The sequence below is a fragment of the Macaca nemestrina genome, chromosome 1, assembly GCF_043159975.1.
Source record: "Macaca nemestrina isolate mMacNem1 chromosome 1, mMacNem.hap1, whole genome shotgun sequence".
Taxonomy (NCBI): Eukaryota; Metazoa; Chordata; class Mammalia; order Primates; family Cercopithecidae; genus Macaca; species Macaca nemestrina.
The window spans coordinates 36,181,962-36,199,571 of record NC_092125.1 but is presented as its reverse complement, the minus strand read 5'-3'; the positions used below and the strand labels follow the sequence as shown (position 1 = coordinate 36,199,571).

The window sequence follows — 17,610 nt, the reverse complement described above, 5'->3', positions numbered from 1 at the left end:
TCAATTGGGTTTTAGTTCATAAAAGTAAGGGATCCTTAATTGGCCCAAGGCTGTAAATCTGGAATAGGAAACTCTATAATCGATAGCTAGCCTGTATTGATTAATTAATGGCCTGGAGTCCAGTAATTTCTGAGAAGCTGTCATATCCACATAGACCATATTTTAAAAGATTGTAATTCTTTATTATCTGGAAGTCAGTTTTGACTCTCCTCTTCTGTTTCAGGCCAACAAATGTGTACTGAGTTCCTCAATAGGACAGCCATTGTGCTAGGGGATGAGGATACAAAGATTGTATCCTGGAGGATCTTTCAATCTGCTGCAGTAAGCAGACATATGAAAAGATAAATTCAATAGGAAGCAGTTAGTCCTAGAATAAAGGATGCAGAGTTGGCCACAGGTAGTTGGGGGGGTGGCGTAGGCACTTAGTCTAGGATGATATGTGGGAAGAATACCAAAAAGAAGGGAGGGAGCATGTAACTCCTGACTTGGGTACTGTTGCATGAGGATAAACTAGAAGTAAGCTTGACAAAGGACAGGGTACAGGAATAGGAAATGGCATTTGGGTTAGAGGAGACAGTAAGATCAAAAGCAGAGAAATAAGAAGCAGTATGGCAAGTATAATATTATAAAGAAGACTTTTGGCAGGAGTGACAGGACACAATATTGAGAGGGAAAGACTGAGCCATGCTGCATTTTGAAAGGTAGCTAAAGATTACAGATTTATAGAAGTATTACATACATAGGCAATGAGATATGAAAATTGAAGTTTCAATTGAGACACCTAGATAAAACAGATTCTGTATACCAACGTCAAGTATCAGACAAACTGCAGCATTTACAAAGGAAATGTTTTAGAACCAGTTCCACTACCTTGATCCTCTCAGTTATGTCAAGACTATAAAAAGTGGTCAGAGAATGGAGAATGGGAAAGATTTTGTGAGAAACAATTTTTGAAAGAAGTTGTGAGGCGCATCCTCCTGCTACCTACAAGGAAGAAGATTTGTGGAGGTTTCCTGTGGACCGTAAGACTGTGCGATGAAGAAACTAAAGCATCAAGAACTCCTTGCTAGAAAGGATTCGCAAGTGAGCACTTTGAAGAGAAATGTATTTGTCAAAGTCAATAAAACCACAGGTGAGAGCTCCTCAGGGATAAATCTCTGAAAAAGTCCCCAAATCGCCCCATGAGAGAAAAGTCAGCTTTAAATTTCTGTTAGGCTCAGAGCATTATGGAAGGCTAAGATAGTAGTAGTAGGATTTTCTTCTCCTCTTTCTCATCTTTTTTTTTTTTTTTTTTGCTTCTCCTTCCCCAAAACCTGGAGGGTACCTAAAAACATGGTTAGTAGGCTAGAGGGGAAAAGCAGATGAGAGAAGAAAGTAGTCTACCATACTTCCTTCTCCAAAGGCAGGCAGACTGCCTGTAAGTGGTTTGGCTGGGGCAAGTTTGTAGTTTTGATTGGAATCTTGTAATATCTTAAACTGGGCAGGGTGCCATGGCTCATGCCCATAATCCCAGCACTTTAGGAGGCTAAGGCAGGAGGCCTACTTGAGCCCAGGAGTTCAAGGTTACAGTGAGCTATGATGGCACCACTGCACGCTAGCCTGAGCAACAGAGCAAGACCTTGTCTCTTAAAAAAAAATATATATATATTTAATATATATGTAGAATATATATATATAGAGAGAACACCAATAAGTTCTGAATTAAGATCTTTTATTTAAAGCAATCACAGATGAACTCTAAATGGATCATAGACTTATATATAAAAATTAAAATCATAAAACTTCTAAAAGAAAACGTAAGTGAAAATCTCTTGGGACACAAAAAATTCCCCTGCAAACATGGCTTATCAGGATGTAAAATGGCACAGCCTCTCTGGAAAATAGTTTGGTAGTTTCTTATAAACCTAAACATGTACATACCATAGAACCCAGCAATTATACTCTTGGGCATTTACCCCACAGAAGGGAAAACATGTTCACAAAAACCTGTATCTAACTGTTCACAGCAGCTTTATTCATATGAATAATAGCAAAAACTGGAAACAACCCGAGTCTTTCAATGGGTGAATGGTTAAACAAACCGTAGTACATCCATACAATGAAATACTACTCAGCAACAGAAGAAACAAACTACTGATACATGTAACAATTTGGATGGACCTCAAGGGTATATGTTTAGCAAAAAAAAGGCAATCTCAACCAATTATATACTATATGATTCTATTAAAAACTATTCTTAAAATGATAGAACGATAGAGATGAGAAACAAATTAGTAGTTTTTTAAGAGATGTGATAGGTGTGGGGAGGTGGATATGATTATAAAGGGGTAGCAGAGGGAGTTCTTTCTTGGTAATGAAAGAGTTCTTTATCTTGATCACGGTAGTAGTTACACAAATCTATACATATGATTAAATTGGACAGAACTACACACACACACACACACACACACAAATGAATGCATGTAAAATTGATGAAAACTGAATAAAGTCTGCAGTTTATTTAATATTACCATACCAATGTCCATTACCTGGTTTTGATATTATACTACAGTTATAAGACCTCACTATTGGGGAAAGCTGGGGGGAAGGGTCTGCAGAACTCTATGTACTATTTTTGCAACTTTCTTCATATAATTTCAAAATAAAAAGTTAAACAATTCTAATTAATAAGGAGAAACTCAAGAAGCAAAGAATATCGTTCCATAATTCCACCTACCAATGAACACCATACTTACTTTCAGGTATCTTTTGACAATAGAAAAAGTAGACTAGTTAAAACCATACTTTGTTAGCAGGCCTTAGAATTGAGAACATTACTGTGAAGGTTTTTATTTGAGGGAAGTTTGGAGTGGGTGAGAATATTCTATTCCATATGCTCATCTTTACCTTTAGTCTTTGGTAAATTTAAGTAGCACTTCCAAAGCAAGGCTGGCAAGAGGCATTTGGAATCTTGGAATGCCTGACAATATAGTACCACTGTTTTCAGTCATTTCCTAGTTTTAAGTGCATTTGAATGAAAGGCAGAAACATCATAGAGTCTTTTTGTGTCCCAACACCCTCCTACATGACATGGCTTTAATGTGGAAATGCTGCCAATATTGATTCTAGGAAATCACTTTACTGGCTTTTATCTGATTAGATGGCTTTGGAACAATGATGACTTTGTGACATCCTATTGATTTTGCCTTTAAAACGTTCCTCTTATCTTGTCTCTGCCTCTCCATTTCCACCGCTACTATTCGCCTAGGAGCCTTCAATATATCTTCTTATAGCTTTTTGTTAACTGGTCTCTCAAACTTAGTATCTGCAAACTAAGTTACCTGAAATTCCACTGCTGGATTAATCCATCCATAGCAAAACTCTGATTAGGCCATTTCCTTGATCAAAAATGTTTAAAAGGCTCTTTGTTGCTTATATGCTAAAATCCAAACTCCTCAGTTTGACATTCAAGATCTGCTCTGGGTGTGGAATACTGGATTGAAAATAATTTCCACTCAGAATTTTCAAGACATTGCTCCACTAACGTCTGGTTTTCATTATTTCTACTATGAATTCCAACATCATCCCCTGATCCCCAACATTCCTTTGTATGTAACCTATTTTTTCTTTCTAGAAGATTTTAATATATATTTTTTTAAACCTTAGCATTCAGATATTTCAAGGTGATACATATTTATTTGCCTATTCTTGGCATTTCCATTTCTTATACATGGAATCATACAATATGTAGTACTCTGTGACTGACTGGCTTATTATTATTATTATTATTATTATTATTGAGACATAATAATGTCTCCCAGGCTGGAGCGCAGTGGCACGATCACGGCTGACTGCAGCCTTGACCTCCTGGGCTCAAGCAATCCTCCTACTTCAGTGTTTTCAAGGTTGAAAACATGTATACACATTGCAACATGTACCAGTACTCTTTTTATTGCTGATGAATATTCTATTGTATGGGTATATCATGTTTTTGTATATCTATTGATCAGTTGATGGACATTTGGGTTGTTATCACTTTTTGCCTATTATGAATAATGTTGTTATGAACATTCACACACAAGTTTTTATATGAATATATATTTTTATTTCTCTTGGATCTATGTAGGAATGAATTTATCAGCTGGGATTTTAATAGGCAAAAAGGACCTACAGATACAAATGTAGCTATCTGTAGGTCCGTTTCTCCAGGGTGGTTCAATTTCTCCAAACTGCTATGTGACAGGGGTAAGTCTGGCTGCTGACTTTCTAGAGTTGGGTGGAAGCTGAACCTTTCCAGAGTAGGTGGGTAAATCAACTTCCTATGCAGAGACTGATAGCTGTCTTACCAATGTCCATCCCTCTCTCTTTCCTTAAGAACAGATTCCTATATTATTGGGCCCACCAATATATCCAGGTATAAAGTTTCCCAGGCTCCCTTAGAAAAAGGTGGCAATGAGACAAGAAGTCAAAGTCAACTAGGTATGGTTTCAGAGAGATTGCTTTAAAGGGAGATAACTCAGCTGGAAGGCATGTGTCTTTTTATGGGCCCATCTTTTCCGGTATCTAAAACAAATATGTTATGGTTGGAGCTCTAGTAACTATCTTATGTCTATAAGGAGATTCTTGAATATCCTAAAGATGGCAGACTTGAACAGGACTGTCCACTTTCAGACAGAAGTGAAATAAAAATTTTTTTACCTTGTTTCAGTCATTTCTATTTTGGGTATCTGTTAATTGGCAACTAAACTGAATCCTAAGTATAGACTTCTTTTTAGAATTTCCTTTTGTAGGTAACTAATCTGTTTGTCCTCTAAGTGAGAATTATAGATTAAATAATCTATCCCTCATATTTTTCCTAGTTTCATTAAAGATGGAGTTCATATTTATTTCTCATATTAAGTAATTTTTAAGACAAAAAAGCAGAACTGTTTTCACCTATTAAGTTAAAAACTGGAATTTTACCTTTCCAAACTTATTTCCTACCTTGCCCCTTTACATGTTAATACCTTGAACTATTCAGTAATTCTCTTCAAGCTCCATAATTTCCTACTTTCTACTTTTGCTCATTATTTCCATTCCAAGGAAAGTTCTGTGTGTGTCTATTTCTATGTTGAAAGTACATAGACCTGTAAGATCCAACTAACAGGCCACTGCCCTCTAAGGTCTCTCCTGATCCACTCAACAAGAAGTAATTTTATCTTCACCAATACCATTTCTTCCTTGACACTTACCTGTTTTACTGGACTCCTCGAGGTTGAGGCCTGTATCTTTGGTTCTCTATGCTATATTCTCTGTAGCATACGGCATAGTAGCTTGTACATAACTGTCACATACTGAATGTGTTACTGTATATCAACACATTTGGATTTTAGAAACATTATTTGGTAAAACTATGGTATTTTCCACAGCTTGCTTTTTTTAGATAAAATTAACTGATTTAAAAATGTTTTTCTGCTATCTTAAAGTGGTAACTCAGACCTCCTAAGAATAATTTTATCTTTTAAAAATATGAGGGCTGTGCATGGTGGCTCATACTTATAATCCCAGACTCTGGGAGACCAAGGCGGGCAAATCGCTTGAGCCCAGGAGTTTGAGACCAGCCTAGGGAACATGACAAAATCCCATCTCTACAAAAAGCATAAAAATAAGCCAGGGATGGTAGTGTGTGGCTGTAGTCCCAGCTACTCAGGAGCCTGAGGCAGGAGGATTAAGTAAGCTTGAGAAGTCCAAGCTGCAGTGAGCCGTGATTGTGCCACTGCACTCCAGCCTGGGTGACAGAAAAATACACTGTCTCGAAAAATAAAAATAAAAATGTTATGAGTGAAGATAAGCTTTGTGGTTTATCTCAAAAACCTTGAAGATTTCTGGCTGGAGGCAGTGGCTTATGCCTATAATCCCAGCTACTCAGGAGGCTAGGGCAGGAGAATTGCTTGAACCCAGGAGGTGGAGGTTGCAATAAGCTGAGATTGCACCACTGCACTCCAGCCTGGGCAACAGAGTGAGACTCTGTATCAAAAAAAACCAAAAAACAAACAAACAAAAAAAACCAAAAACAAACAAAACCACACACACAACACTTTGAAAATTTCAAAATATCATGTCCACTATTTCATTATCCTCTGGATTGCTCCAGATAGAATATTTCTCCCTCTTGAAGAAGGGAAAAATAAAGTGATTTGCACATCATCATAAAGAAGAATGTAATAAGAAACAGGTCCCTCACCTCTTGAGTTCAGTGTTCTGATCAAATTTGATCAGATAAGCCCCGCTTCCCACCCAAAAAGACTGACATATCAGAGAAAGGAAAATTGAAAACTTCCATGTAACTTGAAGACATGATTTTAAAACACAAGAAACAGATGGGGAGAAAATTTTTAGCAACATGCATAGTAGTGGCTTACTATCTGTAGTAATAAAAAGTCTATTCCAAATCATAAGAAATAGGATAAACAACTCAACAGAAAAATGGGCAAAGGAAACAGGTAAGTCACAGAAGAAGAAAACATATAACAGGATATTCAGTATACTAAGTATTATCAAAATACAAATTAAAACAAAGAAATTACCCCCCCGTCCCATGTTTTAGAGAGGTAATATACAGTAAAGGTTACATATACAGACTCTAAAGCCAATCTTCCTGGGTTTGAACCTCAGTTCTCTCATTATCCAAGCTCTATAACCTCAGGCAACTTATGAATTTCTCTGTGTCTCAGTTTTCTCATTTTCAAAATAGGAGTAATGACAGTGACTATCTCATAGGGTGGTTGTGATGATTAAATGAGTTAGCTTATATAAAGTACTTAGAATATATCTGTCACATAATAAATACTACATAAGTGTTTATTATTTCTATTCTTTCAATATATTGACAAAATGGAAAAGGTTGTCTGAAGGATAAAAGTAACCTTAATTTGTTGGTGGGAAAGGTCCTTTTTTGAAGGAAAATTTGATAACGTACATACTCTATACCAAGCAGTGCTACTTCTGAAATCCAACCCAGCCACTAGTACAAAAACGCACATGTTCAAAAATGTTCATGACATCTCTATTTTGTATCAAAAAAGGGAAACAATGTAAATATCCATCAATAGAGAAGTGACATACATTATTATAAAAACACTGTAGCATACAAATATTCAGTTGTTAAAAAGAATGATGTGGACTGACATTTACTGACATATGGAGAGTACAAAATATTTATACTAAAAAGGAAGTCACAAAGTAATATGCATAATATGATCCCATTTATATTAAAATATGGAAACATATACTTGGGTTCCCTTTATGTATGGAGTTTTAAAGAGGTTTGAAAATATAAAAATTGTTAATAAGGTTATTTATGTGGGGAGATAGGAAAGATAAAGAGGGTCTTTAGTTCTTTTTATTTACATACTGAAACTTTTTCCCCTCCAAAACAACAAAGACAAGTGAGTATTTTAATTTATAATTTAAAAACAGAAAAAAAAAGAGCTGCTTACTACCTCTAACTGGAGGTTCCACAGATTGGATAAAAGAATAGAAATGTTTTGCTACTTAGATTTAGACACTGTATAACATTTTGAAAGAAGTGGCTGACTTCAGCAATTGATGCATCTGACCCAGGAAAATCAGAGGTCTTCAGAAAATACTTGGTCACACCTATAAGGGCACTAATTCAAAGAACTCAGCTGATGAGTATCTTGTACCTTAGCTCTATTTATCTGACTGTTCAAACGATCTGAAGGCAAGAGAGCCTTTTTTAAAACTGGAACACATTCAAATTACATTGAGTACATCCCTATACAAGAAAAAGTTTTTTGAAAAATTTCTGTATACGAAATCTCTGCAATTCAAATGGAGTTGATAAATTAAAAGGGTTACTTAATATTTGAGATTTACTACCACTTTTTTATTGTGCTGTACTTAAGAAAGAAAGACTTTGCTATTGATTAAAGCATAACAGCATAAAAGTCACAAATAATACATTTCGATCACTGGAAAGGCTAAAAATACAGTAACCATATAATAGAAATACAAGAGACTCTGGGAGAAAATGATCTCTTGGTAATTCAGTCAAACAATTCCCATGGGCAACCTAAAACAAAATGAAATAGGAGAGAGCCCTTTGTTTGAAATAAAGAAGTTAATATTTAGTGCAAGGTTAAAAAATAAGGTAAACTTATAAAAAAAACTTGTCTCCCAAGTTTCTACATGATGCTGCAGGATTTAAGAAAATGGCTATTGAATTGGGACTGTTTTATTTGCTGCGCAACATCTTTGTTTTTAAGAATCAATAATCTGAAAAAAATTGTTATTCTATTTTTTGAGACATTAATAAAATGCTTTGAATTCCTGGAATGATGAAAATTATAGAATAATAGGAAACTAAGAAAAATATTTCAAAAATATTTTTTATGATTACCTTAAAACAAAGAGGTATAAAAGAGATAATAAATATACTGCAAATTGGGCTGACTTGCAAATTTCACAGAGCACCTTTAATGTAGTTCAAGAAGGGCTAATAAAGCAGTAGTCCCCCATCAAGTTCCTTCATTTACAAAATAAAGACAGTAATCATCTGCTCGGCAAATCTATAATTTTATTTCTGTTTTCTAGGTAGATAAGTGAAAAACAGTCACTTACCAGAAAAAAAAAAAAAAAGTAAAACATAAATAAGAGTATCAAATATGAGAGGCAGACCTGAGTTCAAATCCCAGCTCTACTACTTACTAGCTGTGTGACCCTGGGCAAGTTTCTCAAACGTTTTATGCCTCAGTTTCTCATCTACAAAATGAGGATAATAATAGTATCTAGGGTTGTTGTATTACATGAGACTACATTTAACATGTGTGGCACAGAATAGGTACTTAATAAATATTGGTGGTAGCGACGATGTGCTGATGCTGATACCACAAGCACTACTTCCAAAATTCTGAACATTATCGAGACATGACGTGTCAAAAATGTGTCAGCACACATTCAATGATTTTTGAAGGATATTATCCTTAGGGAGCTATATATTTGAGGTTTACTCAAGCTAATCGTCTTAATTATTGAAATCCATCCAGGCTTCCTTTTCAGCACACGTCTTCTAGATGTAATTGCAAACCAACAAGGCCAATTTCATATGCTTTACATACAGAACATAGCAGTAAAAAGCATAGACTATGGAGCCAAACTGCCCAAGTTCAAATACCATTTTTGCTATTTACTAGCTGTATGACCCTGGGCAAGATTATTTAACCTCTCTGTACTTCAGATTCTTCATCTATAAAATGGTGATAATAATAGTATTTATCATATAGAGTTATTATAAAGATGAAACAAGATAACATGTATGAAGCATTCTGTGACAGTGCTAAAACTGTTTAGCTATCATCATCATCATTCTTTATAGTCATTCTACCAAAAACAAAACAAAAGATACACCTCCGACCACTATAACTTGATTCTATAGAAACAGCTTAACTGACCCTGAAATTAGTTTTTATGTATCCACAAACTCTCCAATATTATAAGATTCTTAAACTGGTTGGGTATTTGAGTCAATATTTTGCATCTTGCCTTAATATGAACGTGACATAAAAGTCAATTTTTTATTGTATTTTTCTATTTGTCATTGATTGAAATTCAGAACAGACCAAAATGCCTTAACAAAATTCATTCTCAAACTGCTTTTTTTTGTTTTAAGAAAGTTAACTTCCTACCTGTCATCTGTACTGCGAAGGGATGGAAGCCGAAAGCTCGTGTTTCTGTCAAGCTTTGACTGACTTTTGGTCCTCTTGATGGAGCCTTTCAGGCGCTTGCTGAAGAATCCCTAGAAGGAAAGGCAGAAGGTGATGGGAGAGAGAACAAAAAGGGAACGTCACTCTTCCACACTGTCTCTGCAACAGGTATTTAGATTTGTACAATAAAGACCAGAAATAGAACTTAGCTTTTAAGCTCTTCAATTTTGTAAATAAGAGTTGCTTGAAACCACCTGGCAATGTGATGAGAAAATTTTCTTCTGTGAGAATTGGGATAATTAAACTTTCCAATAGCACCTAGTTTCTTATTTCTTAATGTTTATATTAGTTATAGAAGAAAAAAAAAACTTCTAATTTTACTGGTAGATTTCCCAAAGCACAACAATATAACATAGACAAATATATTCCTTTCTATGAAGATGGTACCAACAATTTCAGTACAAATGACCTCTAGTGGTTTCCCAAACTAAGGGAAAACAGGCAAAGAAAATGGCATGTGCAAAGGCCCCCAGGTGAGAAGGCACTTGGTGCACTGGAGAAATTAAAAGATACTGATAGAAGAAAAAAAGCTTTATTCTAAGATATGTAAAAAGGAGTTAACTAAGTTGTAAAATACAATGTATTGGTGGTCTCGGAAGTGTTAAAACTCGGTCTGTGTCACCTTGGATATGGCATTATAAAATTAAGTAATGAATGTGGATAAACTATTTTAAAATGAAGTATAGATAATTTATGAAATTGTTAAAGCTTCCAGACTTTAACAAAGTGCTTTACAGTCTTTGGCCCCTGCCTGCCTCCTGCCAGTTTTACCAAACTATCTAGAGTTCCCTGAACATCTTCCTTGACTCTGCACCTGGCAAATAATGAGCACTTAACAAAAGTTTGTTGAATAAAAGAATAAATGCAAAAATGAATGATGGTCACTACTTTCAAGAAATTTACAATTCTATCATTGGCAGGTGAAAGGAATCTTATAGAAGCATATTAAAATTTCTCAGTCAGACATGGTGGCTCATGCCTATAGTTCCAGCATTTTGAAAAGGCTGAGGTGAGAGTATAGCTTGAGGCCAGGAATTCAAGACCAGCCTGGGCAACATGGCGAGACCCCATCTCTACAAAAATAAAATAAAATAAAATAAAATTTAGCCAGCCATGGTAGCACATGCCTGTAGTCCCAGCCACTCAGGAGGATGAAGTGGGAGGATTGCTTGAGCTCAGGAGTTCAAGGCTGCAGTAAGTGATGACTGTACCACTGCACTCCAGCTGGGGCAATAGAATGAAACCCTAACTCAAAAACAAATAAAATAAAATAAAATAAAATAAAATAAAATATCTCAAGCAAAGATTCTAATTCAAAGAAAAATACTCTGACACATGGCGAATGACTCTAATCATCTTGAGATGAATTCATTTTATATAAGCTGTGTACAATAAACATTTCTGTAATGAAGAAAAAGAAATACTAGGCCAATATTAGCACATCGAATCTTCTATATTCCTTTAGTAACTACCAAAGCCCACTGTTTTGGGGTGAAGGCTATATTTATCAGGATAAGCTAGGTTATGCTTATCTAATTACTCCCCAATCTTAGTGGCATAAAATATGTTACATGTCCAGGAGCAGGTCAACTGGCAGTTGGGGGAGTTCCTGTCTATGCTGTCCTCATTCAGGAACTTAGGCTAAGGGAGGCTCTCTATCTGGGCTTCTACAGTTTTTGCAGCAGGATAAAGGTAAAATAGCAAATTATGTACATGTACTAGCTCTTAAAGCTTCATGTCAATTTTGGTCTCATTTCACTGACAAAACAATCACATGACCATATCTAACTTTAATGGAGGAAGGGATATACAGTACTACCAGGTACTCAGAAAGGGAACTGAAAATACTTGGTGAACGTCAGTGTAGACTGCTACAGTGTTTTACCAAGCCAAATTATTTTTTAAACATGCAGGCATTGCTCCTTTGATTAGAGGAAAATGAAAACAAACATACCCAATCAGAAGCAGAACTATTTAGATTACTGAAAGGTAATACTTATAATGCTATATCCTATTGTTTTGGCCACCCAAGGAGAAAGTGTAAAAACTCCTAGTATATATCACACAGACCTAATACCCTAGAGGCTGTTTTTCACTCCAACTTATTATAGGTATGTAGAGATTGACTGAAGGCAAGGGAAAAAGGCTCAATGTGAAGATGATGAGGATGAAGATCTTTATGATGATTCACTTCCACCTAATAGTAAATAGTATATTTTCTCTTCCTTATGATTTTCTCAATAACACTTTCTTTTCTCTAGTTGACAACTTTAAGAATGCAACATACAATACATATATCATGCAAAATATGTGTTAATTGACTGTATATGTTATTGGCAAGGCTTCCAGTCAACAGTAGGCTAACACTAGTTAAGTTTTGGGAGAGTCAAAAGTTACATGAAAATTTTCAACTGCACAGCGGGTGGTGTCTCTAACCCCCATGTTGTTCAAGGGTCAACTGTACAATTTTGGTGTCATTAGGGAGAGTCACTGTCATTAGTCATAGTCATTAGTACATAAAGGCAAAGGCTTTATGTACTATTTTCTATGACTCAATCAGAATGAGTCACCACATCTGCTAATAAATGTAGTCAGCAAACCAGGCTTAAGTTTATAGAATTTTAATAGGATTGCTTAGTGTTGTTTCAAAAACCTAGGTTGAGATCCAGGCCAAGGAGTCGACCAAAAATGATACATACATTTCTAACAAAAATGCAGTTAAGCATTTGACTGAGACAGTATTAGTAGACGTTCACTTATCTAGTAATTTAATTCTACCTTTTTTGTGGCACTTTTTTTTTTTTGAGACGGAGTTTCACTCTTGTTGCCTGGGCAACAAGAATGCAATGGTGCAATCTCGGCTCGGCTCACTGCAACCTCCGCCTCCCAGGTTCAAGCTATTCTCCTGCCTCAGCCTCCCGAGTAGCTGGGATTACAGGCATGTGCCACCACACCTGGCTAATTTTGTATTTTTGATAGAGATGGGGTTTTCCCATGTTGGTCAGGCTGGTCTCGAACTCCCAACCTCAGGTGATCCACCTGCCTTGGCGCCCCAAAGTGCTGGGATTACAGGCGTGAGCCACCACATCCAGCCTTGTGGCACATATTATATCATACCTCATATGACAGAATATGATATACTGTATTTAATAAAATTTATGCCTATTTGTTGTAGAGAACTCTACTAGGAGTTGTAAGGAAATCAAAGATAAACACAAACTCTGCCCTCAAGGAACTTGTCATTTAATACAGAATTTAGACACTAAATATAAATTTATACACAGGCTTATTAGTAGACTGGACATGGCTGAGGAAAGAATCTCTAAGCATGAGGATATATCAATAGAAACATCCAAAACTGGCCGGGCGCGGTGGCTCAAGCCTGTAATCCCAGCACTTTGGGAGGCCGAGACGGGCGGATCACGAGGTCAGGAGATCGAGACCATCCTGGCTAACACGGTGAAACCCTGTCTCTGCTAAAAAATACAAAAAACTAGCCGGGCGAGGTGGCGGGCGCCTGTAGTCCCAGCTACTCGGGAGGCTGAGGCAGGAGAATGGTGTGAACCCGGGAGGCGGAGCTTGCAGTGAGCCGAGATCGCGCCACTGCACTCCAGCCTGGGTGACAGAGCCAGACTCCGTCTCAAAAAAAAAAAAAAAAAAAAAAAAAGAAACATCCAAAACTGAAAAGCAAGCAAACAAAAATACCCAGAAAAGAATATCCAAAGACTACAGGACAACTACAAAAGGCATAACATGTGTAATGGGAATACCAAAAGGAGAAAAGAGAAATAAATAGCAGAAAATCAGAAACAATAATGACTGAGAATTTCCCCAAATTAATATACCAAACCAAAGATCCAGGAAGCTCAGAGAATACCAAGCAGCATAGATGTCAAAAAAACCCCTAAAAGAAAAAAAATCCCAACCCCCAAAACTACACTGAGGCATATCATTTTCAAACTGCAGAAAAACAAAGAGAAAGAAAAAATCCTAAAGAAGCCAGAAGGAAAAAACATCTTATGTACAGAGGAACAAAAATAAGCATTACATCTGGCTTCTCCTCAGAAACCATACAAACTAGAGAATGGAGTGAAATATTAAAGTGTTGAGAGGGAAAAAAAAGAACCCAGACTATCAACCTAGAATTCTATAACCTGCAAAACTATCCTTCAAAAGTGAAGGCGAAATAAAGCTTTCTCACATACATGAAAAAATTGAGGAAATTTGTTGCCAGTAGACCAGCCTTGCAAAAAATGTTTAAAGAAGTTCCTTAGAGAGAAAGAACAATATAGGTCAGAAATTGGACCTTCTTAAGAAAAGGAAGAGTATAGAAGCAATAAGTGAAAATAAAACAACCTTTTGCTTTTCTTCTTAATTGATTTAATATCAAAATAATAACAATAATGTATTTAATTATGCATGCTTATGTATGTATGCTTATGTATATATGATATATATGCTTATGTATACTTATATATAAGGGAAATGAATACTAATGATACAAATGACAAGATGGAAGAATTAAGATTATTTTATTATAAGGTGCTCATACTATCTAGGAAGCTGTATAGTGTTATGTGAAAATGGACTTGGGTTAGTTATAAACTTAAAAAACTGCAAGGGAAACCACTAATTTTTTTAAAAAATAAGCATAACTGATATGCTAAGAAAGGAGAGAAAATGGAATCATATAAGTCATTCAGTTACAATCGTGAAAGGTTATAACAGTGGAAGACAAAAATAAGGACACAGAACAAAGGCAACAAATAGAAAACAGTTAACAAATATGGTTAGAAACCCAACTAAATCAATAATCACTCTGAATGTCAATAGTCTAAATACACCAATTAAAAGAGACTGTCAGTGTGGATCAGAAAACAAGACCCAACTATATATCATCTACAAGAAACTCACTTTAAATATAAAAGCACATAAAGATTAATAGTAAATGGATGGAAAAAATATACTATGCCAACACTAATCAAAAGAAAGCAGGCATAGCTATATTAATTTCAGACAGAGCAGATATTAGAGCAAGAAAACTTAACAAGGATAAAGAAGGGCATTACATAATGATAAATGGGTCAATTCTCCAAGAAGACAGCCTTAATGTACACATGCCTAATAACGGAGTGTAAAGAGACATGAGGTAAAACTGGTAAGAGTTGCTAGGAGAAACAGATAAATCTATATAGTTGAAGACTGCAACACCTATCTATCAGAAATGGACAGATCTAGCAGGCAGAAAATCAGTGAGGACATAGCTGAACTCCAAAACACCATGTAATCAACTGAATATAATTGACATCTATAGACTACTTTATCCAACAACAGCAGAATAGAGGTTCCTCAAGCTCATATGGAACATTCACCAAGACAGATCCAATTCTGGGCATAAAACACACATTAATAAATTTAAAGAAAAGAGATCATACAATGTCTTCTTTCAAACCATAATGGAATTAAACTAGAAATCAGTAATAGAAAGATGACTAGAAAACCCCAAAATATGTGGGAATTAAACAACATACTTCTAAACAACACATGACTCAAAAAAGAAATCTCAAGAGAAATTAAAAAACACTTTGAACTGAATGAAATAAAAATGAAAACACAACATCAAAATTTTGTGGTATGCAGTAAAAATAGTGCTTAGAGGAAAAGTTGTAGCATTGAATGCATATACTAGAAAAGAAGAAAGATCTAAACCCAATACTAAGTTTCTACCTTAGAAAACTAGAAAAAAAAGAGCAAATTAAATCCAAAGCAAACACAAGAAAAGAAATAAAAATTAGTGCAGAACCAATGAAATTGAAAACAATAAATCAATAGACAAAATCAATAAAATCAAAAGTTGGTTCCTCATGAAGAACAATAAAATTTGTAAGTCTCTAGCCAGGCTAAGAAAAAAATAGAGAGTACCCAAATGACTAATATTAGAAATAAAAGAGAGGACATCACAATGGGTCTTATGGACATTAAAATGGTGCAAAGGGATTTGATAATCTAGGTAAAACAGATCAATTCCTTGAAAGACACGATCTGCCAAACTTATACAGGAAGAAATAGACAATATGAATAGGGCTATATCTATTAAAGAAATTGAGTCAATAATTAATAACCTTACAAAACAAAAGCACTAGGCCCAGATGGGTTCCACTGGTGAATTCCATGAAATATTAAAGGAAGAAATGATACCAATTCTCTACAATGTCTTTCAGAAGATAGAAGCAGAGAGAATATTTCTTAACTTAGTTTTAGATTCACAGCAAAACTGAATAAAAGATATAAAGATTTCCAATGTTCCTCCCCTTCCCTTTACACATGCATAGCCACTCCTACTAACATCCCCTACCAAACTGGAATATTTGTCACAATTGACGAATTTACATTGACATCATCATCACCCATATTCCATAGTTTACTTTAGGGTTTCCTATTGGTGTTGTGCATTCTACAGGTTTGGACAAATGTATGGTGACATGTATCCACAATTACAGTATTATGCAGACCACATTTACTACTCAAAATCCTCTGTGCTCTGCCTCTTCATCCCGCAGCACCTCCCACACCCCAACCCCTGGCAAACAGTGATCTTTTTACCGATTCCATAGTTTTACCTTTTCTAGAATGTCATACATTGATAGTCCCCCATTTAAGATGGTTTGAACAATTTTTTGATTTATGATGGGTTCATCAGGATGTTAAATACTTTCCAATTTAGGATATTTTTTACTTACAATGGGCTTATTTGGACATAACCCCATTGTAAGTCAAGGAGCATCTGTGGTTGGAATCATACTGCAGCCTTTTTAGATTGGCTTGTTTCACTTAGTAATACGTACTTAAGGTTCCTCTGGGTCTGTTCTGTTTTTTGTTTATTCTGCAGTCTTCTTTTTCTTTGCTTTTCAGTCTTGTCAGTTTCTAGTGAGATGTCCTCAAACTCAGAAATTCTTTCCTCAATTGTGTCCTGTCTACTAATATGCACATAAAAGGCATTCTTCATTTCTGCTACAGTGTTTTTGATTTCCAGCATTTCCTTTTGTTTCTTTTTTATAATTTCTATCTCTCTTCCTACATTGTCCACCTGTTCTTGCATGCTATCTGCTTTATCCATTAGAGCCCTTAGTATATTAATCATAATTGCATTAAATTTCTGATCTGATAATTTCAATATTATGTGAGGCTGGTTCTGATGCTTGCTCTGTCTCTTTAAACTGTTTTCTGCCTTTTAGTATGTTCAGTAATTTTTTTCTTGCTAGCTGTATATGCTGTACTAGGTGACAGGAACTGCAGTAAACAGGCTTTTAGTAATGCAGTAGTAAGGTGGGGGAAAACATTCTGAAGTCCTGTTAGATCTCAGCGTTTTAATGAGTCTGTGTTTCTGGACTGTGAACTTCGTAAGTGCTTCTCAGTGCCCCTCACCTCACCCACTCCACTTAGGTGGAAGGGGATGGCTAGAGAGGGCTGGAATTGGGGATTTTCCTTCCTTCTTATCAGTTAGGAACCTGGTAGGACTCCAGGAGGTAAAATTTTTTAAAATTGTGGCCTCTCCATTAATGAATACCCCTGCAGTTTTTATCTCTCAGACTTGGACACACAAAGCCTCCAGTATTTCATAAATTACAGTTGAGGTTTTCCTATCTCAAAAACAAGAAGTCTTGCATTTAAACTTTTGAGGAGATGGCATAATGTTATATTTACGTTAACATCTACCACAATGTCTAAACTTTAGTAAGTCCTTGACAAATATATACATGAAATTATGGCTGATTTAGGAACACAGATAAGAAAAAGGTTAAGATTGTACAGAATGGTCAGTAACACTTCTTGGAGGTAGTGAAACCTTTCAAAATTTTGTGGCCAT

The 17,610-nt window shown here is 35.7% G+C and overlaps 1 protein-coding gene across 9 annotated transcripts in view; it reads right to left on the bottom strand.

The window, feature by feature from the left end:
• Positions 1-17,610, bottom strand: part of LOC105484487 (RAS protein activator like 2) — a 378,824-nt gene that overhangs the window by 53,805 nt on the left and 307,409 nt on the right. For all 9 annotated transcript variants that reach the window (XM_011746151.3, XM_011746150.3, XM_011746152.3 and 6 more), the window contains one exon: positions 9,666-9,775. In XM_011746151.3, the coding sequence (XP_011744453.1) occupies positions 9,666-9,775 (110 nt within the window). The remainder of the gene's footprint in view (positions 1-9,665; positions 9,776-17,610) is intronic.